General features: G+C 46.1%; 2 protein-coding genes across 2 annotated transcripts; one reads left to right on the top strand and one right to left on the bottom strand.

The window, feature by feature from the left end:
- The first annotated feature begins 1,868 nt into the window (after nucleotides 1–1,868).
- On the top strand, nucleotides 1,869–4,592 carry LOC144705241 (GDSL-like Lipase/Acylhydrolase superfamily protein). The gene is made up of 2 exons (XM_078577827.1): nucleotides 1,869–2,501; nucleotides 3,973–4,592. Exons 1-2 carry the CDS (start codon nucleotides 1,896–1,898, stop codon nucleotides 4,483–4,485), a joined length of 1,119 nt encoding a protein of 372 aa, XP_078433953.1. The 5' UTR covers nucleotides 1,869–1,895; the 3' UTR covers nucleotides 4,486–4,592.
- A 15,140-nt stretch (nucleotides 4,593–19,732) lies between these two features.
- On the bottom strand, nucleotides 19,733–25,052 carry LOC144705399 (uncharacterized). Its single transcript, XM_078578044.1, has 5 exons — nucleotides 24,301–25,052; nucleotides 21,270–21,306; nucleotides 20,775–21,011; nucleotides 20,631–20,678; nucleotides 19,733–20,290 (listed from the first exon to the last, which is right to left on the bottom strand). The coding sequence occupies exons 1-5, from the start codon at nucleotides 24,600–24,602 to the stop codon at nucleotides 19,883–19,885; spliced, it is 1,032 nt and encodes a 343-aa protein (XP_078434170.1). The 5' UTR covers nucleotides 24,603–25,052; the 3' UTR covers nucleotides 19,733–19,882.
- Nucleotides 25,053–26,531: the final 1,479 nt, after the last annotated feature.

Genomic DNA, 26,531 nt, shown 5'->3' on the forward strand with positions numbered 1-26,531 from the left:
AATAAAATATTTAAAGACATTACAAGACTTATTTTAGATATATAAACATATAAAATATATATTTAGAACGTAAAGTATAGTTATCATTAAAACCTCATTTATAGAATCATTGAGTATTATTCATAGTTTTTTTTAATATCATGCTACTATGATATTTTAAGGCTCAATCATGTAAAATTACTATTATCATCTCTATTTTTATCATGCTATCAGATACCTATGATAAAACCTAAATATGAATAAAACATAGATAATGAAAATAATACTATAATAAACATTATTATTCAAGTGTAACAATTAATTAATGATGTATTGAGAATAGTAATTTTGATTTGGAAATGAATATGTGTAAATTGTGAATCTTCAGCCCAGAGTAGAATGTGGAACAAACAACTAGGAATGGATCAATTAGTGATTTAGACTGTTTCTTTCTAGTGTGATTTTCTTGTCCCATCTTAGTACCAGGGTAATCTCATGCCATAAATTTGTTTATGCTTTTTAGTTCATCAAGATATTTCCCATGGAATTTTTCTTATGAGCATATCTCAGAGCTCATACAATCATTTTAAAACATAACATAGTTCCATCTTTTTGTGGCATTTTAATTCGACACTATCAATAATACCTATCTATATTCTACTTGACTCTAAATAAACCATATTTACTGAATAAATTCAATTTCAGTACATAAAGGGACGCGTGTCAAACTATGAGATTATGAGAGATTTACACAACTGATTGTGTAATGTTGTAATAATGGTAGACTATGAAGGGTCGTCTTGTTTGTCTATGAAAATGGATGTAGGAGAAGACAAAACTTGGTTTATCCCAACCAATGGTTTCACATTAAACGTCATAATGAACAGTTCAAGTTGAATCAGTCTACAAACCAAAGAAACCATGCATAACATGTACTAAATGAATATGATAGATAATATCCTCCCCCATGAAAAAATCTTTCACACTCTTCCAGGATAACAAAGCCAAAAACTCTACCACACACAACTTATAACTAGGGTTTGACGGTCCCGGTCCGGTCCGGTTTTATGGCATGGACCTTAGCCGTACCTGAAGTTCGGTCCGGTTCCGGTCCGGTCTTGTTCGGTCCTGGTCCGGTTAGATACCAAGGGTGGCGGAGGTGCGGGGGGGGGGGGACAGAGGTGTTGTGCATGCGAAGCAGTGTCAATGAGCTTTGGGGTGGGTCATGGAAAGGGAGATGGGGAGGGGAATGGGTAGTATGTGGGATAGGGTCCGGTCCGGTCCGGTTTTTTGACATGGACCTAAACCTTACCTAAAGTTCGGTCCACTTCCGGTCCGGACTTTTTTCGGTCCCGGTTCGGTCCAGTCCAACCGGTCCCCGGTCCAAAATGTCAAACCCTACTTATAACCAAAGATGCATGAAGAAAACGTCATAACAAAAAGTTCACGTTTATTCAAGAAACCATGGATAACATGTACCAACTGAATATGATAGATAGTATCATCCCCCATGAAGAAATCTTTCACACTTTGCCAGGATAACAAAGGCTAAAACTCTATCATAAATAACGTATTACCAAAGATGCATGATCAATGCTTGTATCCCTTCTCCGGACCCATTTCCCTCTCCACTTCATCCGCTTCATCCTGACCCTTCATTTATTAACTCACCGCAACGGGTCTTACCCAGATTTAATTCACCGACTCACCGCTCTAGTAGGTGCTCCTCACTCGAGAGCCACAAAATCCTTGCCAACAACGGACACCGCAGTCACTTAAATCTTCTTCTGCACAAACGGTGCGAAACCCCACAATAAATACCCAACAATCACTGCACTCTCCGCAGAACCCATTAAATCCCTCGTGAGAAACTGTATATATGAACGTAAAAAACAAAGAGCAGGAGTAGTCCAACAATGGCAGCCTTCAAGCTAGCCATCCTCTTCATCTTCACGGCCGTAGTCACAGTCAGTGGAAGCGGAGGAAGAAGGTTTACAAAGATCTACGCCTTCGGAGACTCTTTCACTGACACTGGCAACACGAACGACTCTCTCTGGCCCTTCTCCTTCGGCCATGCACACCAACTCCCTTACGGTTCTACCTACGGAAAGCCTACCGGGCGATACTCCGACGGCCTTCTCGTAGTAGACTTCTTAGCTTCTTTACTCGGCCTGCCCACTCCCCCGCCATATCTGCGCTCAACCGCCGCTGGTGGCGCTAACTTCGCTGTCGCTGGCGCAACGGCGGTAGATCACTCGTTTTACGTAAGGAATAACGTTACGCTTGATCTTGTGCCGACGTCGCTGGGAACGCAGATGAGATGGTTTGATGGTTTAATGGAGAAGATGGGGTGTGGGCGGAGGCGGAGGCGGTCGGCGAAGGCCTGCGCTGCTGAGATGGAGGACGCGCTGTTCTGGGTTGGAGAGATTGGAGTGAACGATAATGCTTACATCGTGGGCTCGCAGGTGTCGGCTGAGCAAGTGGAGGATCTCGCACTCGATAGCATCGCCAGATTTCTCGAGGTGAGTGGAATCTATGATTTATTTTTGGATGGGAGGTGGTGAAATGATTGAAAGACGAACGTATTGTTGCATGAATTGATGGATAGATAGATAAATAGAAGGAGATTGATGGATGGATGTTGGAAAATCTCTCGGAGTATAGATCAGAGCTAAGAAATAGGAAGAAAATGATGGGTAGAGAGATAGTTCGATAGATGGATGAATGAATGCATCTCGCATCGATAGCATCGCCAGATTTCTCGGGGTGAGTGGAATCTGAGATTTATTTTTGGATGGGAGGTGGTGAAATGATTGAAAGATGAACGTATAGTTGCATGGATTGATGGATGGATGTAGGAAAATCTCTCGGAGTATCGATCAGAGATAAGAAATTTGGAAAAAATGATGGGTACGGAGATAGTTCGATAGATTGATGAATGAGTGCATCTCGCACTCGATAGCATCGCCGGATTTCTCGAGGTGAGTGGAATCTGTGATTTATTTTTGGATGGGAGGTGGTGAAATGATTGAAAGATGAACGTATTGTTGCATGGATTGATGGATGGATGTTGGAGAATCTCTCGGATTATAGATCAGAGGTAAGAAATTTGGAAAAAAATGATGGGTAGAGAGATAGTTCGATAGATGGATGAATGAGTGCAGTGATCGGTGGATTGATTTGCAGGCGACAAATTAGACGGCTAGATGGATATATGAGTAGATGGGTAGACAAATAGATAGATGACTAGGTGGATGAACAGATGTAGATCGATGGATGGATGAGTAAATAAATCTCCAAATGTGTAGATTTGAGCTAAATAAATATTAAAAAATGGATGGATGGATAGATAGAGGGATAGCTGGATAGATGGATGAATCAGTCCAGTGATAGGTACATTGATATGCGGACGATGAAGTTGGATTGATGGGTAGATAAATAGACAGATGACTAGATAGATGAACAGATGGAGATCGATGGATGAGTAGATAAATCTCTTTATGTATAGATTTTAGCTAAATAAATAGATAAATGGAAGCATAGACAGAAACAGAGATTGCGGATAGATTGGCGAATCAGTGAAGTGATTGGCACACTGATATGCATGCGATAGAGTAGATGGATTGATGGGTACATAGTCAGATAAACAAATAGACGAGTAGATGCAAGAACAGACGGAGATAGATGGATGGAAAGACAGATAGAACACAGTGATATTTTAGTAGATAGGTAGATACGTTGATATGCAAGCGATAAAGTAGACGGATAAATGAGCAGATACATGAGCATATGGATATTGATGGATGGATAGATGAATAGATGAATCTCTTAATACACAGATTTGGGCTAAATAACTAGAAAAATGATGAAAGATATGCAGGAAATATGTAGCAGATAGAAAGATTGGCTGGTGACTAATAGATAGCTAGAAAGATGCAAACATAGATAAACCCTTTATATTTCTGAAAAAATTTATCGTTATGAACTATGAAGGGTCTTCTGAAGAGAGGAGCGAAGTACATGGTAGTGCAAGGGCATCCTCTCACCGGTTGCCTACCTCTGACGCTGACTCTCGTCCCGGCGGATGACGAAAAGGACGAGTTCGGCTGCTCCGCCGCCCAAAACCGACGGAACGCCGCCGTCAACGCGCGCCTTCTCGCCACGCTAGACGATCTCCGTCGTCGCCATCCCGCGGCCGTCATCGCCTACGCCGACTACGCCGCCGCCCACCGTGCCGTCATCCGTCGTCCAAAGGCCTTCGGCTTCAAAGAGCCCTTCAGAACGTGCTGTGGCTCCGGCGGTGGCCGCTACAACTTCGACTTGTTTGCTACTTGTGCGACGCCTGCGGTCACCTCTGCATGCACTGATCCTCGCAGTTATGTCAACTGGGATGGAGCACATCTCACTGAGGCTATGTACAGGGTACTGGCAGATATGTTCCTGCATAGAGGCTTCTGCCGGCCATCCTTTGAGTTTCTCTTGAGTAGAAAGTCAGGAAGAAGTTGATGTATGGTGGTGATTCTCTCAAACACTGAGTGTTGGGTGTTATGAAAGCATCTATAGTTGATTTAGTATGATTTTCTCTGTGGGTGTGTCAGTCACACATATGTTCCTGCATGGAGTTTTCTGCCTCCCACCCTTTGAGTTACTCTTGAGTAGAAAGTCAGGGAGAGGTTAATATATGGTGATAATTATGTCAAACACTGAGTGTTGGGTAATAATAAACCATCTATAGTTGATTTAGTATGATTTTCTGTGTGTTTTTGTGGGTGTGTCAGTGACAGATATGTTGCTGCATGGAGGTTTCTGCTGCCCATTATTTGAGTAGAAAGTTAGGGAGAAGTTGATTTATAGTGGTAATTCTGTCAAACACTGAATTTTTCAAGTTGATGGATGTTGTGGTGTTAAGAATTCATCTAGAGTTGTTTTAGTATGTGTTTGTGGGTGTGTCAGTCACACATATATTCCTGCATGGAGGTTGCGGCAGGGAGCAGTTGATGTATAGTGGTAATTCTGTCAAACGCGGAGTGTTAGGTGATAATAAACCATCTATAGTTGATTTAGTATGATTTTCTCTTTGCGTGTGTTTGTGGGTGTGTCAGTGACAGATATGTTCCTGCATGGAGGTTTTGGCCGCCCATCTTTTGAGTTTCTCTTGTGTAAAAATTCAGGGAGAGGTTGATGTATGGTGATAATTATGTCAAACACTGAATGTTGGGTGTTAAGAAATCATCTATAGTTTATTTGGTATGATTTTCTCTCTATGTATGTGTGTGGGTGTGTCACTGACAGATATGTTCCTGCATGGAGGTTTCTGCTGCCCACCGTTTGACTTCCTCTTCTGTAGAAAGTCATGGAGAGGTTGATGTATGGTGATAATTCTTTCAAACACTGAATTGTTCAAGTTGGTGGATGTTGTGGTGTTGAGAAATCATCTATAGTTGATTGAGTATGACTTTTTCTATGTATGTGTTTGTGCATGTCAGTCACACATATGTTCCTGCATTGAGGTTTCTCCTGCCCATCATTTGACTTTATCTTGAGTATAAAGTCACTGAAAGGTTGATGTATGATGATAATTCTCTCAAACACTGAATTTTTCAAGCTGGTGGATGTTGAGTGTTATGAAATCATCTATAGTTTAGTTGGCATGATTCCTGCTATATGTGTGTGTGGGTGTGCCAATGACAGATATGTTCCTGCATGGATGATTCTGTCGTCCATCCTTTTAACTTTCTCTTGAGTAGAAAGTCTGGGAGAGGTTTATGTACGGTGATAGTTCTCTCAAACACTGAATTGTTCAAGTCAGTGGAGGTCAGGTGATAATAACAAGATCTAGGCGCCATGTAGTTTTGATGTTTCAATGAATCTACAAAACATAATTTTTCCAGGTGAATGGTAATAAGAGGTTTTGATGCTGCTTGGCAAAGGTCGTCTGATATAATACTAGGATAAGTTTCTCATTATCAAATATTTCTTTAGCAGTTGATTTTTAAAAATGGCTGAGGGATCAATGGATGTATCCCATAGGCTGCATATATTGGGATCAAGGTGTGCTACAGAATCTAATATTAGAGGGTCCCAACTTACCTATCACTTACATGATGATTTTAGAAGGTGGTCCGGCCTACTAGGACTGTTTTTTAAAAACCGGTGGAAATTTAAATATATAGTGTATGTTGTATCAAGAGTTAATTTTAATTAAAATGATAAATGTTTATCTAATATTAAAGTGAGAGCAGCTGGTGAGAACTTGATGAAAGAGAATCAAGAAGAGGAAGAGAAAAAAGACGATGAAGAGAAGAAAAATCTAATATCAAAGAAGGAGAAAAGAAAGACTTGGGAGTTGGGCATATCTAAAGAAAAATGAATCAAATATGAGATATTCTGAAATATATTATGTGAAAATGTGGGTGACTAGGTAGTACAATGGAAATGGTAGGTGATAACACACATCCTTAATATGTAGATATGAGGAAATTTTCATGTTTATTTGCATTAAATTCATTATATATGTGTGTCATCAAGCCTAACATGGGTAAATCTATTTTTAGAATAATCTTTTGAATTTTAAAAACTTTTAAGCATTTTTAGGGTTTTTAGGAAGTTCTATTCTGAATATAAATTTTATTCAGCCCAAATGTGATTTTTCTGAATCTTTTGACATTATATTCATCAATATATGACTTTTCTTAATGAAAAAAATAATAATTTATTTTTTGACATATTTCATTTTATATGAAATAATTGATAATGTTTTGAGGTTAATCGACAGCCATACCACGTGTTGTTATCTGAAGCATTGCAATGAGATGAATCAGCATTTTCCACAACGATTAGGTAGCTAATCATAGTAAAAAAAGTTCCATTATGTCATCAAAGATTTTGATGACATAACAATCAATGGTTGACTAACAATATTTTATTTGTAATTGCAGCGGTGACATAGTACAATAGAAAGTGCCCGATTTTATTTGCAATAAATGTGGCATTGAGAGTGGAGAAAGAGTGAATGATATTCTGAATTTTCTATCACTTTCAAAAGTAAAAAATGATACTGCCATGATACATGCTTCACACAGACAGATCCATGCACATACATGGCATGAATGTGTATATGTGGTGCCTCCGTGGATTTATCCTATTGGCAGAATTATCAAAACAGAAGCATGTCAACTTAGCTACTTATCTTTTGCAACTTACATCTTCATCTATCTTACTTTCTAATTTCCGTGCATCCCATTCATGTCAACTTACCTACTTATCTTCTTATTAATCATAAAATCCTCATTAAATAATTAGCATGACCCTCTCATCTCACCATCTTAATTGGAACACTAAATCCTACCATATATGTATTCCTTCTCATCCAACCCACATCACTATCTATTGATAATTAAATCTCTAAGATCTCTTCCCCACGGAGATGACTCTTACTCATCAACTATGTAGAATTATTATGTGAGTATCAGTTTATTAACTTCATTGATTAAACACAAAACCAACAATGACCTAATTTAAATCCTAAATTTTAGTTTATTATTAGGCATATATTTCAAATTTGGCTTTAGATGGCTCAAAGAAAAGTAGTTATGTACTTAAGATATAAAAAAATTACCATCCTTACACCAAGATTCTACTCAATGGAAATTCATAACAATTAAGTAGGATCAGACGGTGGAAAAAGACCTGATAAGGCCTTTCACTCAGCACTCAACCTAGATAATAGTACTTCAACCCTTTGATCTTCATGTTTGTTCCTCACCTTATCAGATAACCTAACTGATGGCGCGTCACCACCGGACGTCATCGAGCCAGCAGCAGAGGAGCAGCAGGACTTCCCCGACCCAGCACCCGAGGAGCCGGCACTACCCAGCTCGCCACCGAGACGAGTCCAGCCACCACGACGAGCCGCCGCAGCAACACGGGATCCCGCATTCCGTTACTCGGCATGACGCGGACGCCGACCACCGGAGCACACCGTTACACCTTCGGTTACTTTATTCTATAGCGTTTCGCTTTTATCGTGTTGTCGTGTAGCGGGGAAGGACCCATATGAGGAACTCTTCCCCCCCCCCCCTTTTTATGTTGGGCCTGACAAGCCTGTTTTCATTATTTCCTTTCCTCTCTTGTTTTGTTTTGTTGTTTTTTTGGACTTAAGGAAGGGCCCATCTTCACCCATATATAAGGGGAAGAGGTGGGCGCTTCCCCTCACTTGACCTAAATTTTTGAAGAATGGTATTTTGAGAAGAAGGGTCAGGTCGTGGAGAAGAATAGAAGAAGAAGAGGAGAAAGAAGAAGAAGAAGGGAGGAAGAGGAGAAAGGGAGAGGAAGGAGCCGCGCGCGCGCTGCGCCGCTCACGCCACGCCGCCGCCGCCGTCCGCGCGCACGCGCGCGCCGCCGCATCACCGCGCCCCGCGCTCGCCGCCGCCGCGCCGCGCCCGTCGCGCGCCGCTGCCGCCGCCGCGCGCCGCGCCGCGCCGCTGCCGCCAAGGCCGCCGCCGCGCTGCGCGCTGCCCCGCTGCGCCTCGCCGCCGCGCGCCGCTTACCCGCCGCGCGCACCGACGCCCGCCGCGCTGACCGCGTTCGCGCGCGCCAAGGCTAACCGCGCGCCCGCCGCCGCACCAACCGCACGCCGCGCCGCGCCGCGCGCCACCGCCGTCGACCACGCCTCCCTGCACGCCCGCGCTGACTGCGCGCAACCGCCTCCGCACCAGTCAACCTCCGGCGCCCCGACAACTCCTCCTCCGGAACCAGTTGGTGCGAAAATCCTGCCGCCAGCGGCGAAGGTACTCTGCTTTCCCTAGCCTCTTTACGTCATTTATTTCCTTCAGTATTCTTTCGTATTGCCTCCACCGCGCCGGGTTAGATAGGTGAGTGGGACAGATTGAGAGAACGACGAAACAAAGACGGCGTCTTACCTGTCCGACGAAATGGGACGCCCGACGTGTGAGCATTCCAGTGGGAGTTACCCCATTCGACGGCGTGCGCGCCTCGACCCACCTCGGGCGACTTGGAGGGTTGGTTCGACCCAGCTTGGCGACCCGCCCCCGCCCGGTTGGCTCTCAGCTTGTCGGGCGCATTGCACGCATCGTCGTAGAACCATCGCCTCGTTATCGCCATACATGTATTTCTGTTCTCCGCATATCCATCGATTGACGCCGTGGACGTAACCCGATTAGTTAGCGATCGACACCGAAGTTCCTTCGCCGGTGACGGTCGGACGCCGTTGAGACGACGTCCGGCATCAAATTGGTATCAGAGCCAGGCTGTGGTCGCCCACAGCACGTCTCCGACTTCGCATCGCATCGCATCGCATCGCATCTAGTGCATCGCATCCATCGATTTTACGTGCATCCATATCGGTACCCAGGGAATGGCCGTAGAGACGCGATCCGCACGGATGGCGCAACGCGGAGGTTCTACCTCCCCGCGACGAGTCGAACCGTCGCGAGACGAGAGGCAACGAGATTGCCCTCTCGGGACCTCAGCCGGCCTCGCCGGTTGCGGAACCTACCTTACCCCATATCGAGGACACGCCGGTCCCACCCGACGTCACGGGTGCTCCAGGCGCATCGAAATCACCGGCATCGCCCGGTGGTTCACGCCGATCCCAGCACTCCCCACGCGGCACACCGCGCGTCCTCGACGACTCCCGATCGAGTGACTACGAAGACCGGGATACCACGAGGCGACGACCACACGGGAAATCTCCCGTCGTCGAGTACTCCTAGAGCGACCCTGCACGGGGTAGAGGACGAGGACGACGAAGTGCCACTCGCCAGTACCCTCCAAGAGAAGAACTTCCGGACGACCAAGGAGCTCAACGTCGCGCATCGGCAGCTAGGACGGAGCGCTTGGAGCGGATGCTCGCCGACACCCGAGTGTCCGAGCACGGAGTTGAGGCGGGACCGGTTGCACGAGGCCCCTCGCCTCTTACGGGCTGGTAGACCAATACCGTGGTTACCCCGACCGGACCTTGCTGATGATTACGAGGTCCCTGATCGCCCGTTTTACGGCGTACCGCCACCGGTACGCCTAGCTAGGGAGCCCGTACGCGACCCACAGGATGTCCGCGCTTGGGACATGCATCGCCCGCGGGACGACTACACCCGTGGCTACGACGGGGTCCCTTATGCTCGACCTGATCTCCCTATACGTCAGTACGAGCGCGACCCGAGCCGTGACTATCCGGCTCGTCGGTTCGACCCCGTCCCTCCCCGTGGTCCGCGGCTCGACGAGCCACCGGCACGACGCGAGGACTACCCACGGCCGCCACCCCCGCCATATTACGGAGCTGACGGTGCATGCCCACCACCACATCACCCGGTGCCTTGGAACCGAGCACCGCGGGATGGTCGCCCTACCACGGGATGACCGCGACACGACCCATTCCGCCCGTCGCCCCATGGACCCGCGACGAGGACTACCCGTGCCCGAGCGGCACTATGATGACGCACGGCGTGGCGCGAGGAGCATCGTGCACGCATCCAGAGGAGCGTGCGCGCCGACGTACTCGTCTACGAGGGCTCGAGGAAGCCCAAGGAGTTCATTGACTGGGAATCAAAAATGAACTCGTATTTCAGGTGGTACAGGATGGATGACGACCTTTGCGTCGAGTACGCGGAGACACGGCTTGACGGACAAGCCAAGATCTTCTGGGAGAATGAGCAATTCTCGGCCGAACGACGAGGACAGCCCATCATGTCGTGGGCAGAAATGGCGCGGAAGCTAAGGAACAAGTACGTTCCTCGTCAGTACCAGATGACACTCTTCCTCTCGTGGCTCGACCTTAAGCAAGGTCGACTCCCGGTGTCGGAGTACATCGAGGCTTTCGAGGAATGCCGGATGCGTTGCCGCTTCGTGGAGGACCTCGCCATCATCGGCCTCTTCGCCCACGGCCTTCGGCCCGCCTTGCGCAGCAAGGTCCTTGACTGCCAACCGGCAGAGGTCGACGAGGCATACCACCTAGTGGAACACATGGATCCGCCTGTCGACGACACTCCGGCGCCCAACGCGCACACCACGCCGCGAGTTCCTACGGTTCGGCTTGCACCCGCTCGTTCCACCCTACCCGCGACCACTCGGGTCGCACCGGTCACCGGGGGCCAAGGAACGACCCCAACCACCTCAGTGGGGTCTACCCCGCAAGCCCGGGCCTCGACCGGCGATGCCCGCCCGTAGCGCACCAAGTCAAGCACATCACGTGCTACAAATGCCAAGGACGAGGCACCGGGCACACCAATGCCCATCTACACTTTTGATTGATGTCGGGAAACCGAACAGGATTATTGCGATGGAGCCGACACCCGTGAGGACCACTATCACGGGAACGAGGAATGCGCCCTTGAGTACGAGGAGCCCGATGGACAGATAGGCTTCATCCAGATCATCGAGGCGCGAGGGGCCCCCCCCGTGACAGGTCGTGCGTCCGTCCGGCCGGTAGCCAACATCGCTGTCGACACACCCGCAGCAGAGAGATAGGATATCACCGCGGGTTGACAACTCCGCTAGACTTCCACGGCCGCTCAACAGCCGACACTGCTTCGATGATGCGCCATCCGCATATCGATCTTCTACACGCACATCAAGATCAACGGCAAGGCGTGTAAGGTGATCGTGGATAGCGGTAGTTGCATCAACGCGATCTCATATACTATGGTCAGCGGCTTAGGGTTGACTTCGATAGAGCACCCCACGCCGTACGACATTTCGTGGATCGACGCTTCATCACTATCTGTGAAGCGTCGCCGCGTCCCCTCGAAGGTGAACACATACGCCGAGGACGTGCTGTGATGTACTACCCATGAAGGTGGGTAGCATCATCCTCGCCGGCCATGGTTATATGATCACGACGTCACCTTAGCAGGGCGCGTGAACACCTGCTCCTTTATGCACCAGGGGCGACGAGTTACGTGGCACCCGTACACCACGGCCGCCAGCAAGCCGGCCGCGACCACCAGTAGGGTTAGTGATAGTCCGAGACCCTATTCACTCGCGACCTTGGCGCGAGGGTGACGATACACCTATGTGTCTGGCGTCACCCTTGACGCCCCTGCTGACAGTCAGTGACCCCTCACACCCCAGAGGTTGAGGCTCTCCTATCGGAGTTCGAATGTCTTCCGGAAGAGCTACCGCGGATTACCCCGATGAGGAACATACAGCATGCCATCGACTTGGTGCCCGCGCCGCCGAACCTACCGCATTACCGCCGAAGTACGAGGAGTTGCTACGGCAAGTGAGGGAGCTTTTGGGGAAGGGCCTCATTCAGGAGAGCATGAGCCCCTGCGCAGTACCTGCTCTCCTAGCGCCGAAGAAGGATGGCACGTGGCGCATGTGTTGCGATAGCCGTGCCATCAACAAGATAACGGTCAAGTACCGTTTTCCCATTCCGCGTGTGCAGGATCTATTCGACATGATGGCGGGATCCACTATCTTCTCCAAGATAGATTTGAGGAGTGGGTTCCATCAAGTACGGATCCGTCCCGGCGACGAATGGAAGACCGCCTTTAAGATAAAGGACGGTTTATATGAGTGGAGGGTTATGCCTTCGGCCTCTCCAACGCGCCCAAGACCTTCCAACGCCTCATGAACGAGGTACTGCGCGCCTTCATAGGAAGTTCGTGGTCGTCTACTTGACGACATCCTCGTCTACAGCAGATCCAGAGACGAGCATGCAGACCACCTTCGCAGGTCTGCACCATCCTACTGGCAGGAGCAGCTCACGCCCACCCCAAGAAGTGTAGCTTCCTTGCGCCCGAGGTTGCCTTCTTAGGGTTCATCGTGTCCGCCCAGGGCGTAGCCGCCACCCGGAGAAGGTCCGGGCCATCACGTCGTGGCGACCCGCAAACATGCACGACGTTAGGAGTTTCACAGACTGGCGACTTTCTATAGACGATTCATACGAATTTCAGTTCCACGCCCCCATCACCGATCGCCTCAAGGAGGAGTCGTCGCCGACACCGGCAGCAGAGAGAGCTTTCCAGCAGATAAAGCTCATGATGACACAGCGCCGGTACTACGGCTTCCCGACTTCGGGAAAGTGTTCGAGGTTACATGCGATGCCTCGGTATCGGCATCGAGGCGCCCTCGGCCAGGAGGGCCACCCGTGGAGTTCTTCAGCGAGAAGCTGAATGATGCAAAGCCGATACTCCACGCACGACAAGGAGTTCTACGCGGTCATCCAAGCCTTACGGCATTGGAGACACTACCTCCTATCATCGGAGTTCGTGCTCTTCTCGGATCACGAGGCGCCAAGTACCTGCACTCGCAGCAGAAATCGAGCGATCGGCACGCCAGGTGGGTCGAGTACCTACAAGACTACACCTTCGTCATCAAGCACAAGAAGGGCAAGGACAACGTCGTGGCAGCCGACGCCTCACCGAGAACTCACGTGCTCAACGTCATGAAGGTGACAGTCTTGGGGTTCGAGACCATCCGAGAGGGGTACGATAACTGCCCTGATTTCGGCCCCATCAACGCGGAAGTCCGACGAGGACCATCCCAGGATTACAAGGACTATGTCCTTACTGACGGATACCTGTTCTCTAAGAACAGATTGTGCGTACCCCGCACATCACTACGTGACTTCCTCACTTGGGAATGTCACGCCGGAGGCCTTAGCGGTCATTTTGGCCGCGACAAGACGATCGCCGCCATGGAAGGCCAATTCTACTGGCCTTCCCTAAAGCGCGATGTTGGCAACATAGTTGCCCAGTGCCGTGTATGTGCCTTGGCCAAGCAGGTCAAGAAGAGCGCCGGACTTTATACCCCATTGCCGACGCCGAGGCGTCCCTGGGACGACGTGAGCATGGACTTCGTCTTGGGACTGCCCCGCACCGCGAGGCACTACGACTCCATCATGGTAGTCGTGGATAGGTTTTCGAAGATGGCCCACTTCGTGCCCTGCGCGAAGACGTCTGACGCCGTGAAGGTCGCCCAGATCTTCTTCCGAGATCGTGCGCCTCCATGGCCTGCCATCCTCGATCGTGTCCGATCGTGATGTGCGCTTCACGAGTTACTTCGAGGACCCGTGGAGCCTCTTGGGCACGAAGCTCAAGTTCTCGACTGCCTACCATCCGCAGACCGACGGTCAGACGGAGGTGGTCAATCGTAGCTTGGGCAACCTACTACGTTCCCTCGTAGGCGAACACCTCGCGTCTTGGGATCTTGTCATACCACGCGCTGAGTTCGCATACAACTCCTCGGTAAACAGAACCACCGGGTTGAGCCCTTTGAGATCGCCACGGCCAGGCACCCCGTCGACCCTAGACCTAGCTCCCATAGATCCTCATGTTAGGGTTTCCGAGGACGCACTTGCATTTGCCCAGCATGTCTCTGCATTACATCATCGCATTCATGATAGGATCACGCAGCAAAATGCATTGTACAAGCAAGCCGCCGACTTGCATCGCCGACCCAGAGCATTTGACGTGGGAGACCTAGTGATGGTCAGACTCAGGCCGGAGAGATACTCTCGCGGCAACGGCTGCATGCTCGCAGCGCGCCCGCCCGGATCCTCCGTAGAGTGGGCGACAACGCGTATGTCGTCGAAATTCCTCCTACGTGGGGAATAGGCTCTACATTCAATGTGGCGGACCTAGCTCAGTACCGGGCCCCTTCTTCCTCCCCACTCCCAGCCTCTCTAGACCCCTTCAGCGTGAGTGAGTTTGCCGACACCACTCCCCCAATTGTTTCACCCGATAGGCACGAGGCAATCGATTGTGTACTGCAGGAGGTAATTGACCATGCAGGTGGGGAAACATCGAGGAGATTCCTAGTACGTTGGGCGGGCCACACCTGCGCGGACGACACGTGGATTACAGAACAGGAGCTCCGACGCCTCCGTCCCGACCTCCTTCCACCGTCGCCGATCCTCCACCCTGACTCGCCGGAGTCGAGTCCTTACCACCCCGGGAGGGTTGATGGCGCGTCACCACCGGACGTCATCGAGCCAGCAGCAGAGGAGCAGCAGGACTTCCCCGACCCAGCACCCGAGGAGCCGGCACTACCCAGCTCGCCACCGAGACGAGTCCAGCCACCACGACGAGCCGCCGCAGCAACACGGGATCCCGCATTCCGTTACTCGGCATGACGCGGACGCCGACCACCGGAGCACACCGTTACACCTTCGGTTACTTTATTCTATAGCGTTTCGCTTTTATCGTGTTGTCGTGTAGCGGGGAAGGACCCATATGAGGAACTCTTCCCCCCCCCCTTTTATGTTGGGCCTGACAAGCCTGTTTTCATTATTTCCTTTCCTTTCTTGTTTTGTTTTGTTGTTTTTTTGGACTTAAGGAAGGGCCCATCTTCACCCATATATAAGGGAAGAGGTGGGCGCTTCCCCTCACTTGACCTAAATTTTTGAAGAATGGTATTTTGAGAAGAAGGGTCAGGTCGTGGAGAAGAATAGAAGAAGAAGAGGAGAAAGAAGAAGAAGAAGGAGGAAGAGGAGAAAGGGAGAGGAAAGAGCGCCACCGCTGCCGCCAGCGGCCTGCCGCCGCCGCCCGCCGCCGCCGCCCGCGCTGCCAAGCGCCGCCGCCGCTGGCGCCCAGCGCCGCTGCGCCGCCGCGCCACGCGCCCGCCGCCGCCTCGCGCCACGCCGCCGCGCCGCCGCTGCCGCGCCGCTGCGCTGCGCCGCCACGCGCCGCCGCTGGCTGCGTCGCGCGCTGCCCTCGCGCCGCCGCCGCGGCTTACCGCCGCACGCCGCGCCGACGCCGCGCCCGCGCTGACTGCGTTCCGCCGCGCCAACCGCGCGCCGCCGCACCAACCGCACGCCGCCAGCCGCGCGCCACCGCCGCCGACCACGCCTCGTATCGCTCCGCGCTGACTGCGCGCAACCGCCTCCGCACCAGTCAACCTCCGGCGCCCCGACAACTCCTCCGAACCAGTTGGTGCGAAAATCCTGCCGCCAGCGGCGAAGGTACTCTGCTTTCCCTCGCCTCTTTACGTCATTTATTTCCTTCAGTATTCTTTCGTATTGCCTCCACCGCGCTCGGGTTAGATAGGTGAGTGGGACAGATTGAGATAACGACGAAACAAAGACGAGCGTCTTACCTGTCCGGTACGAGTCGGGACGCCCCGACGCGTGTGAGCATTCCAGTGGGAGTTACCCCATTCGACGGCGCGGCGCGCTCGACCCACCTCGGACGACTTGAGGGTTGGTTCGACCCAGCTTGGCGACCCGCCCCGCCCGGTTGGCTCTCATAGCTTGTCGGGCGCATTGCACGCATCACCGTGAGAACCATCGCCCCTCGTTATCGTCATACATGTATTTCTGTTCTCCGCATATCCATCGGTTGACGTCGTGGACGTAACCCGATTAGTTAGCGATACGACACCGAGTTCCTTCCTTCGGTGACGGTCGGACGCCGTTGAGACGACGTCCGGCATCACTAACCACTTACAAGCTGACCACATGAGTCTAGACCCATTGCTTATGCCATCAAGTATTGTACTGATAACATGATAAATGAAGTATTACTTCAACAATTTTATGATTCTATACTCATGCATCTTAACTTATCATGTTATTACCTGAATTAACTGAATATTAATGTCACATATAACTTTTATTTTATGCACATTATGGGCATTTTTAACTAACTCATCTTGACATATTTGAAGTCAATATATTTATTACTGATGAATAATTGATATTTCCACGTGTGTATAAACTTACAGGAGTTAAATGGAACAATTATCATTGAGATGGAGCACTTTTTAGAGCTAATTCATTGGGCAAAAAATCCTAGAGGGCTGAAATACAGTTTGTGCCTTCAAAGGAAAAATATTGATCAAACGATTTACTTTAGTCTCTTCTCAATCACTACAGATGAATTTAGAAGTAAAATTCTCAACTACTGGGAAAATTTAGGCCAAATGGCATGTAAAGAGGATAGAAAATCATAAATTGTTATTTTAGTAATTATCCCATTTTTATATAAATGCTTTGTTTCATCCTCATTCCCATCATTCTGTATGTTCTCTAGAAAGTGGCTAGCCAGCTGGAAAATACATTTTCCAGGGTCCAGGTTGTTAAACCTGCTTAATGCAAGTTTTTTTGAAGTTTTCATTCCATCTCATCCCTTGTTTTAACTAAAAAATCCTTGGTCTTAGAAAAATATAGGATTCTGACTTGAGGGCTCAAAATATAAGGATGCAGAAACTTAGATGTCTATTCCACTATTTTATCACTCTAAACACATGTTCCCTTCTTCTTCTCTCTAGAATTTTCTCTTTATCTCTCTAAACCTTAATGCATATCTATAGGTTATTTCCTTAAATTTTATTTAAAAACTTAACCGTTTTCAGGTTCAAAATCCATTCCCAGCAACTCCTATACCATGTCTTCACTTTATCTCGCTTTCTCTTCATGTTGACCACTTTATCTCTCAAAAATCTTCCTCTTTGTCTCTCTAGACTTGACCTGCATCTCTATTTCATTTTTTCTTAAAAATTCATCATTAACTCATCCAAAAATAGGGTTTCTCCTCCACCACCGCTCCTAGGGCTTGAGTGGATCTCACACACTACAAGCATGCCATTTCGCCTATTCATGGAGTGCAGCAGCCTACCCTCTGGTCCATAGGGTGCTATCCTTATGGACGGCCAAAATTTGGTTAACTTGAAAACAGGGTGAGGCACCCTGAACAGGGCGTTACTGGCCTGGACTAGGCCAGCGGACCCAAGGACCTACCCTGGCCTCTCCAGCCAGCTACTGGAAAAATCATCTAAATTGTATTAATTATTTTCCTTGAAACTATTTTATAAGATACATCCTATAAAGTATTAAATCATTTCATCAAATTTATAAAATCCCTAAAAATGTTTATTTTACCTTAGAACTCATTGTTTTATTCTGACCCTCAAGAATAATTTCAAATTGAAGTTATTCCTCTCTGTGGATCGACTCCTTACTATCTCTGTGTTTATTATAGATTATTTAAATGGACATTTAAATAATACATTTTTTCTTAAGTCTAAATTAAAACATCGACATAAAATCCAAATTTTGGACTTACCATGGAATTTATCTGCCGAAGTATCCAAACCTATGCAGACATTCACATGCCCTAAAAATTTATAAAATAGCTATGTTGGAGTTTGATTATATTCATGATGAAATTGTATGAAAAATTTTCAATTCAATTGATTAAGTCCACCTCTCCCCCCCACCACCACCCCCCCAAACTTCAATTGATGCAGGGATTAAAATTGTGGAAGCGGCAGAACAATATTCTCACCCAACCTAACACGTGTTATCCCTAATGCAAGAAGCTTTAAAAGAAAGAAAAATAAAATTTAAACTGTGGACCCTTCTGGTCATTCGGTTTGTGAAAATATATAATTATTTCCTTTTGAATATATTGCAGAATAAAACAAACACGCTAGAAAGGATAATTTTGAGATCATTGTGGCTATCTAAAATGCATTTATTTAATTGTAAAAACCTAATAATAAATAAGATTATAAACTAAAAAAGAATCATATATATATATATTAGTAGATAAAATTTAAAAGCTAAACTAACTAAAATACTCTTATCGCTTAAAGTATTTATCAGATTTCAATAGCCATATGAATGATTTTATATTTCAAGATCAGTTTCAGGCATTATTTGAAACGAGATGTAATTTTAAATGAGAAGTAAAAAAAAATCTGCATAACATGTACCATATAAAATTAATTTCAAAATATAGAAAATGGTAATGCCAATCGATAAAATATATCACCTTCAAAGTCATGAAGGAATATTTCATTAAGATATGTAAAATATTCTGGAAAAAGTTCATGCCAATCTGTAAATAGTATTTCCTTGAAAAATATTCTAATTATCTAGGTTCAAAAGCTTTTTCAATATGTAGAAATTATTAGAATATTCTAATAATCTGGGGTTGAGATTCGTGATTTTAATGGACTTAAGGATCTACATTAAGTATCATCACCTTACATTATTTCTTTTCATCATCATCATCAGCTTATATCCATATTATAAACACTATCAGGTCACTTCTTTCCACATTTCTATCACATCCTGTCTTTCACATCATTGTGTCCATTTGAAGTTAAAAAGATAAACAAATACTCAGAATATGATGAAGTTATGCACTTCAATTTTTACCGAGACAGCATTATGGACGATAACTGTATGAAGATACCCATCAAATGAGTGAAGTATAGTTATTGATATCACCGATCTAGGTATGTGTACAATGTGGTTACTATAAAGTCCTGAACCTCTATTGAAATGATCGGTATGTTAAAAGAGTTGGAAGTTATTTTCCATCGGCCTGTATTTTTATGCTAAACCAATCTGGAGTAATATCCATTAGCTGAAATGAAACTTCAAATTCTTATTTGTTTTCATGCCAAGTGGAATTTGATGATGCCAGCTAAGTCAATGTAGGTTTGGAACAATGATCATCAGAAAGTGTTTTATGGCTGAGAACAATCTTCAACTCCAATTGCCTCTCTGACCTATTCTTTAGGGATTGCGGACCTTAATAAAATAGTATGCCTGAAAGCATGGCCATGAGGGAGAAATGAAACAATGATCAACTGAAAAGAAATCACCTTTGTTGTTTCCAATACCCAGGTTGGGCATTAGTGTCTTCTTGGATTGGAGGGAGGTGATTCGTGGACCGGTCTGGTCATGTCTGCGTATTGATTGTACATAAGTTTCATCTTTAATGGTAGCAGGTTGGCCACCACTTAATGGTGGTCTTCCTTATTCTCTTAAAAAAAAAACAGGTTGGGCATTGTTAACAAGCCTTGCATCAAGTTAAGTAATACACTAGACAGATAAACAAATCAATCCATGCTTTGTCTTCCAAGGCAGGATATTAGCCATTCACTTTACACTGACAAAAGGCAGGTGGGCAAGAATTCCCGGAGACCGTCGTCAACTTGCTGCCTTTATCCTGCTGAAGTGGTGGTCAATGCTCCTCCTCGCCTTCTCCGCTTTCTCAGCCTTTTTCCTCACCCTCTCCCCGCCATCTACACTGCTCCTCGGTCTCTCCCTCTGGTCTGTGCTACGCCGTGAGCTTTCACAGAGGTCGACACTGTGCCGTGGTGGGTCGGTGATGGCGGCAGTGGCAGTCGATGCAGTGCTGCCACTACTGCGTCGCCGAGGCGTCTGTGGGCGCTTCTCCACTGCCGCCACAAACCGCTTCAGGTGGCGGATGTACTCAGGAAAGAGCTCCAGATCGCAGTGGTGACCTCCCTTGAGCCACAGTGGATCATACTTGTTCTTGCAGAGCTCCCACAACTGCTTCCCATGAGACCAGCTCACCACCTCATCCGCCATTCCCTAATACAACACAAACAACATGAAACTACTTTTTTCAAATGGGTTGATCGGCATCTTAAATATATTGTGAAGCACTAAAACTTTCAGGATAATAGATTTTTGTGATGAGCATGAAAAGTGCAGAAATGATGATAAAAATATTAGGATATCCTCGAACAATGGATAATACATGTATCAGCGCGTATAATATAGAACAAAACTATATTCGTAGATTTGATTTTTCACCCAAGAAAATATTGTCCTGTTCGTTAAATTTTGGAATAAAGTCCAGATATCTTGAAGCCATGAATCTCTCACGAAGAACCCAATAAATGAAACGGCCATGAAAATGAGGACTTACATGAATCACCAAGACGGGGCAGTTGACCAGGGGGATTTTGTCAATATTCTGAGAAACATTTCACAACAATGTCAGAAACTCAGAATTCCTCTCCAATAATAGAAGGTTGAGATGTAATTTGTCCGATTAGAAGAAAGAGCTAACCTTGTAAATGTCAAACCAGAAAGTACGCTTGACTGGGTACATGACTCTCAACCCAGAGAGGATGGGGGAGTGTAGGATCACGGCTCTCAAATTGGGCAGCCGAGCAGCGAGATCTATAGTCGGTCCACTCCCGAGAGATTGTCCATAGAGGATGATATCTTCTTCTTTGGCTCCGTAGCACTTTTGCAGACATTCGTAGGCAGCTTCAATGTCTGCATACGTGTTCTGCTCACTTGGCTGGACAAATACGACGACATAGAAAGATAGATAAGATATACACTGATAGAGCGATAGCGGATGGACGGATGAATATATGGATTGATGGAAATGTACAACCAGACAGATAGATAATAAGAAGAGAGAGAAACAGAAGCAGAAAAATAAACCGACGGGTCATTTAAAAGAAAAAAAGAGATAGAAATGGATAGATAGGCAAGATAAAGAATAGAAAGAATACAGAGTTTATAGATCAAGGTTATGGAACTGATGGCTGACCTTTCCAGATGACTGGCCATATCCAGAGTAATCATACCTGCAAACGAGCAAGATTTAGAAAACAGATGTTTTATCATCAGGGTCGATCTAACTACAGAAAAAGAGTAACTAAGAGAGAGAATTTTATATTTTTCAGGAATAAAATTGTTTAATATTTTCCAACTATGATCACGGAAATCCTTCTTCAACGTTTTCCTCCTTCAATATTCAGGCAATATATTTTTTAAGGAACAGAGAGTAGAGAGGAAAAGTTCCCGTCAGGGAGCTGATTGCAGAATGCAGATCGGTTATGCTATCACCGAAAAGTGACCTGATTATTTAGCCAACTACTGGATTCGGAACCGCCCCCTTACTTGCAGCGCAGTATGGTGTCGGCCCCTCTCACAACCTCTGCCGCCCCCCTTATTGTTTTATTGCCCTTGATCAGATCAGCTACCTAATTACCAATCTAATCAACTTTGGACCGCCTGATAGGATCAAAATACCCAATCCTGCCGCTACAGCTGATTGATCAATCCTTGAATGATCGCCAATAAAACGGATCAAACAGGGTGCCACGGCCATGCCCAATCCATACACAATCATGGGGATTACTGATCGGATCACCATCCCCTAATCTTTTGACTTGTTCCATCTTTCACACTCGAAATTTCCTTGAAAATTAGGGTCATCCAAAGCATAAGTATCATCAGAGCTTACACTATTCCCCTCCCCCACATAATCAATTCAAAATCATGCCAGAATTTGGCACTGATCGACAGATTTTACAAAAAAAAATGATTGCACGAGATGATTTGATACTATCCCCCTTTTCACAATATAGAAGGAAAAAACACCCTAGCAGCACCATTTCATTCACAAATTTTGGTTGAAGAAGATATGAGAGGGCATTTGAGGAGTTAATCATCAGAAAGAGCCCAGATGAAAAAAAAGACCTAAACAAGGAAAGAAAACACGCTCACCAATATCAGAATCGGAAAAACGACTGAATTCGGAAAATAATGACAGATAAGAAGTTTTCATTCTTTCTTGAGAGGACATATTGAGGAGCGCAATCATCAAAAAGAATCCCAAAGTAAAAGATCATAGATACGAAGAATAAAATAAATCTCAAACAGCAATATCAGAAAAAACCAAGTAGAAAAATAAGAGATGATCCACCGAATAGAAATTGGAAAATTCGCAAAAAGAATGACAGAAAATTAGCAGAAGAAGAGGTTCTCTTTCAATCCTAGAGAGGGGTATTTGAGGAGCGTATTCATCCAAAAGACTCCAGAAGGAAAAGCAGAGATGTGTGCTAAAGAATGAAAAGAAGAAAGCCCTAAACAGTGAAAGCAAGCTGTACAAATGTCAGAAAAGATAAGAAGAAAAAATGTAGAGGATCTACAACCGGATAAGGAAAAATTGCCGAATTGGGAAAAGAACGACAGAGTTCCTCCTTCGTTCTAGAGAGGAAATCATCAGAAACAACCCAAAAGAAGAAAACAAAGTGAGATCCGGCCAAGAATGAAACGAAAAAGGCTTAAACAAGGAAAGCAAGCCTCAGAACCAATAGCAGAAAAGAAAAGCGGTAAAGTTGAAAGGAAAATTTCCCCAATTGGGACAAGAACCACAGAGTTCCTCTTTTGTTCTAGAGAGGGGCGTAATCGTTTGAAACAACCCAAAAGGAAAAAAGAAGGATCCGGCCAAGAATGAAACAAAAAACCCAAAACAAGTAAAGAAAGTTTCAAAACTAAAATCAGAAAAGATGAGGAAAATTTCCCGAATGGGGAAAAGAACCACAGTATTTTCATTCGTTCTAGAGAGGAGCGTAATCATCAGAAAAAACAGAGAGTCCGACCAAGAACGATATTAAAAGGCCTAAACAAGGAAAGAAAGCTTCAAAACCAACATCAGAAAAGATGAGGAAAATCTCCCGAATTGGAGATAAGGACGTGATAATTTTCATTCGTTCAAGTGAGCAGCATTATCATCAGAAAAAGAAACTCAAAAAAAATAACAGAGAGATCAGTCCAAGAACAAAGCAAAAAAGCTCTAAACAAGTAAAGAAATCTCGACCACCAAGAATCCGAAAATCAAACTAGAAAAATAAAAAAAATAAACAAGGAAAGAAAGCTTCAAAACCAAAATCAGAAAAGATGAGGTAGTTTTCCCCAAGTGGGAAAAGAACCACAGAATTTTCATTCGAACTAGAGAGGAACGTAATCATCAGAAAAAGAAACCCAAAAGAAAAACCAGAGAGATTCGACCAAGAACGAAAGCTATAAAACAAAAATCAGAAAAAATGAGCCAAATTTCCCCAATTGGGAAAAGAACCACAGAAAACGAAACTCGAAAAGAAAAACCAGAGGGATCCGGCCAAGAAGGAAACAAAAAAGCCTTAAACAAGTAAAGAAATCTCGACCACCAAGAATCCGAAAATCAAAAAAGATAAACAAGGAAAGAAAGCTTCAAAACCAGAAATCAGAAAAGATTAAGAGAATTTCCCGAATTGGGAAAAGAGCCACAGAATTTTCGTTCATAACACTAGAGAAAAGCGCAATCATCAGGAAAAGAAACCCAAAAGAAACAACAGAGAGATCCGACAAAGAACGAAACAAAAAACACCTAAAACAAGGAAAGAAAGCCAAAGAACAAAAATCAGAAAAAGATGAGCAAAATTTCCCGAATGGGGATAGAACCCCAGAAAAAAAAACCAGAGAGATCCCACCAAGAACGAAACAAAAAACCCCTAAAAAAGGAAACAAAACCTTCAAAACAAAAATCAGAAAAGATGCGCAAAACTTCCCGAATTGGGAAAGAACCCAGAAAAAAGAAAAACAGAGAGATCCCACCGAGAACGAAACATGTAAAAAACCCCAAACAAGTAAAGAAATCTCGATCACCAGGAATCAGAAAAGACGAGCAAAATCTCCCGAATTGGAAAAGACCCCAGAAAAAAAAAAAAACAGAGAGATCCGACCAAGAGCGAAACAAGTAACGAAATCTCGACCACCAGGAATCAGAAAAATCAACCGGAACAGAAGATTACCCTAGAAGATTGACGCGCAGGTGGATGCTGAGCTCGACGAAGAGCTCGTACATCTGGCCGAGATCGGCGGCGTTGCCGTGGGAGTAGAGCAAGGTGGAGCTCGCCATGGGGTAGCGCACGTAGACGGCGACGATCTCGTTCCCTCTGCGCGTGGGCAATTGAAGAACGTCGACGTTCTCCCGATGAGGAAATCGGCTGATCTTCTGCAACCCCGTCAGCTCGTCGGCGGCCAATTTATACGACGGCGGAGTCGGCGGGAAGAAGGCGAACTTCGCCGCCACGCTCGACGTCACCCCCCCCATCCTCCCCTCTCCAGCTCTCCCTCTCTCTCTCTCTAGAACTCTCTCTCTCTCTCTAGAGCTTTCTCTCTCTAGAGCTTTCTCTCTCTAGAGCTTTCTCTCTCTATTGAAGGAAGGAGAAAGGAAGTGAAGGGTTGCCAGGAGGGGAAAAGGAAGGTTTGTAAGTTTTGGTCTGGCATTCATTGCGCAGTCTGTCCAACTCCCTTTGGATTGTAGAGATAGAGAGAGAGAAAGGACGCTTTCTCTCTCTAGAAGAGAGATAGATGGGGTAGAGAGTAGAGAGAGAGAGAGAGGGAGCACTTTCTTTCTCTAGAGGAGGAACCGGCTGGAGCAAGGAGGGGTAATTTCTCTCTCTAGAGGAGGGAAGATGGATTAGAGAGGGGAGAGGGGTGTACTTTCTCTCTCCAGAAGAGAGAGAGGATGGATCGGAGAGGTGGGGAGGGGTGTACTTTCTCTCCCTAGAGGAAAGAGAGGATGGATCGGAGAGGTGGGGAGGGGTGTACTTTCTCTCTCTAGAAGAGAGAGAGGACGGATTAGAGAGGGGAGAGGGGTGTACTTTCTCTCTCTAGAAGAGAGAGAGGATGGATTAGAGAGTGGAGAGGGGTGTACTTTCTCTCTCTAGAAGAGAGAGAGGATGTATTAGAGAGGAGGAGAGGGGGTACTTTCTCTCTCTAGAAGAAAGGCAGGATGGAGTAGAGAGAGATTGAGAAATAGGGGAGGTGACCCTCTATCTCTCTAGAAGAAAGATTGGCTGGAGTAGAGAAAAAGAGGAAGAGGGAACAATTTCTCTCTCTAGCACTATGTCATTCTTGAGTAGAGAAGGAGAGAAGAAAAGGGAACAGTTTCTCTCTCTAGAACTATGCCATGCTTGGGCTGAGAAAGACAGGAGAGATAGGGAGAGGGAAACTTTCTTTCTCTAGAATAATGCCATGCATGGGTTGAGAGAGAGGGAGAGGGAACACTTTCTCTCTCTAGAATAATGCCATGCTTGGGTTGAGAAAGAGAAAAAAGGGAACACTCTCTCTCTCTAGAGCTATGCCATGCTTGGGTATAGAGAGAGGGAGAGAAAACACTTCCTCTCTCTAGAAAGGAGACCGGCTTGAACAAACTGTAGAGAGAGGATACAGAGAGAGAGAAAACAGTTTCTCTCTCTAGAAAAGAGATGGGGTAGTGCGCAGTAGAGAGAGATTCTTTGTAGAGAGAGAATCTCGCTCGTGATATGAATCTAGAGCAGCGATTGGCAGGAAGTACTGCTCATTCTTCAGTAACATCCACAACTACAGTTTTATTTTATTCCTGTTCGCTGGCAGAGATCTTCCCTATGAATCTCATTAAAAAATTCATTTTCTAGAGAGAGAAAGGCTCTTCACTGCGGACACGCAGATGATCATTAAAAGGAACTTTTTAAGGAAGAAGAGAGAGAAACTGACTTCTAGAGAGATGAAGAGAGAGAAAATTGATTTTATAGAGAGATGTCTGTGGATTATTTCTAGAGAGATGAAGAGAGAAAACTAACTTATAGAGAGATGTCTGCGGATTATTTCTAGAGAGATGAAGAAAGAGAAAACTGACTTTTAGAGAGATGTCCGTGGAGTATTTCTAGAGAGATGAAGAGAGAAAACTGACTTATAGAGAGATGTCTGCGGATTATTTCTAGAGAGATGAAGAAAGAGAAAACTGACTTTTAGAGAGATGTCCGTGGAGTATTTCTAGAGAGATGAAGAGAGAATACTGACTTATAGAGAGATGTCTGTGGATTATTTCTAGAGAGATGAAGAAAGAGAAAACTGACTTTTAGAGAGATGTCTGTGGAGTATTTCTAGAGAGATGTCTGTGGATTATTTCTAGAGAGATGAAGAGAGAAAACTGACTTACAGAGAGATGTCTGTGGATTATTTCTAGAGAGATGAAGAGAGAGAAAACTGACTTACA

This window comes from Wolffia australiana, chromosome 7 (assembly GCF_029677425.1).
Source record: "Wolffia australiana isolate 7733 chromosome 7, ASM2967742v1".
Taxonomy (NCBI): domain Eukaryota; kingdom Viridiplantae; phylum Streptophyta; class Magnoliopsida; order Alismatales; family Araceae; genus Wolffia; species Wolffia australiana.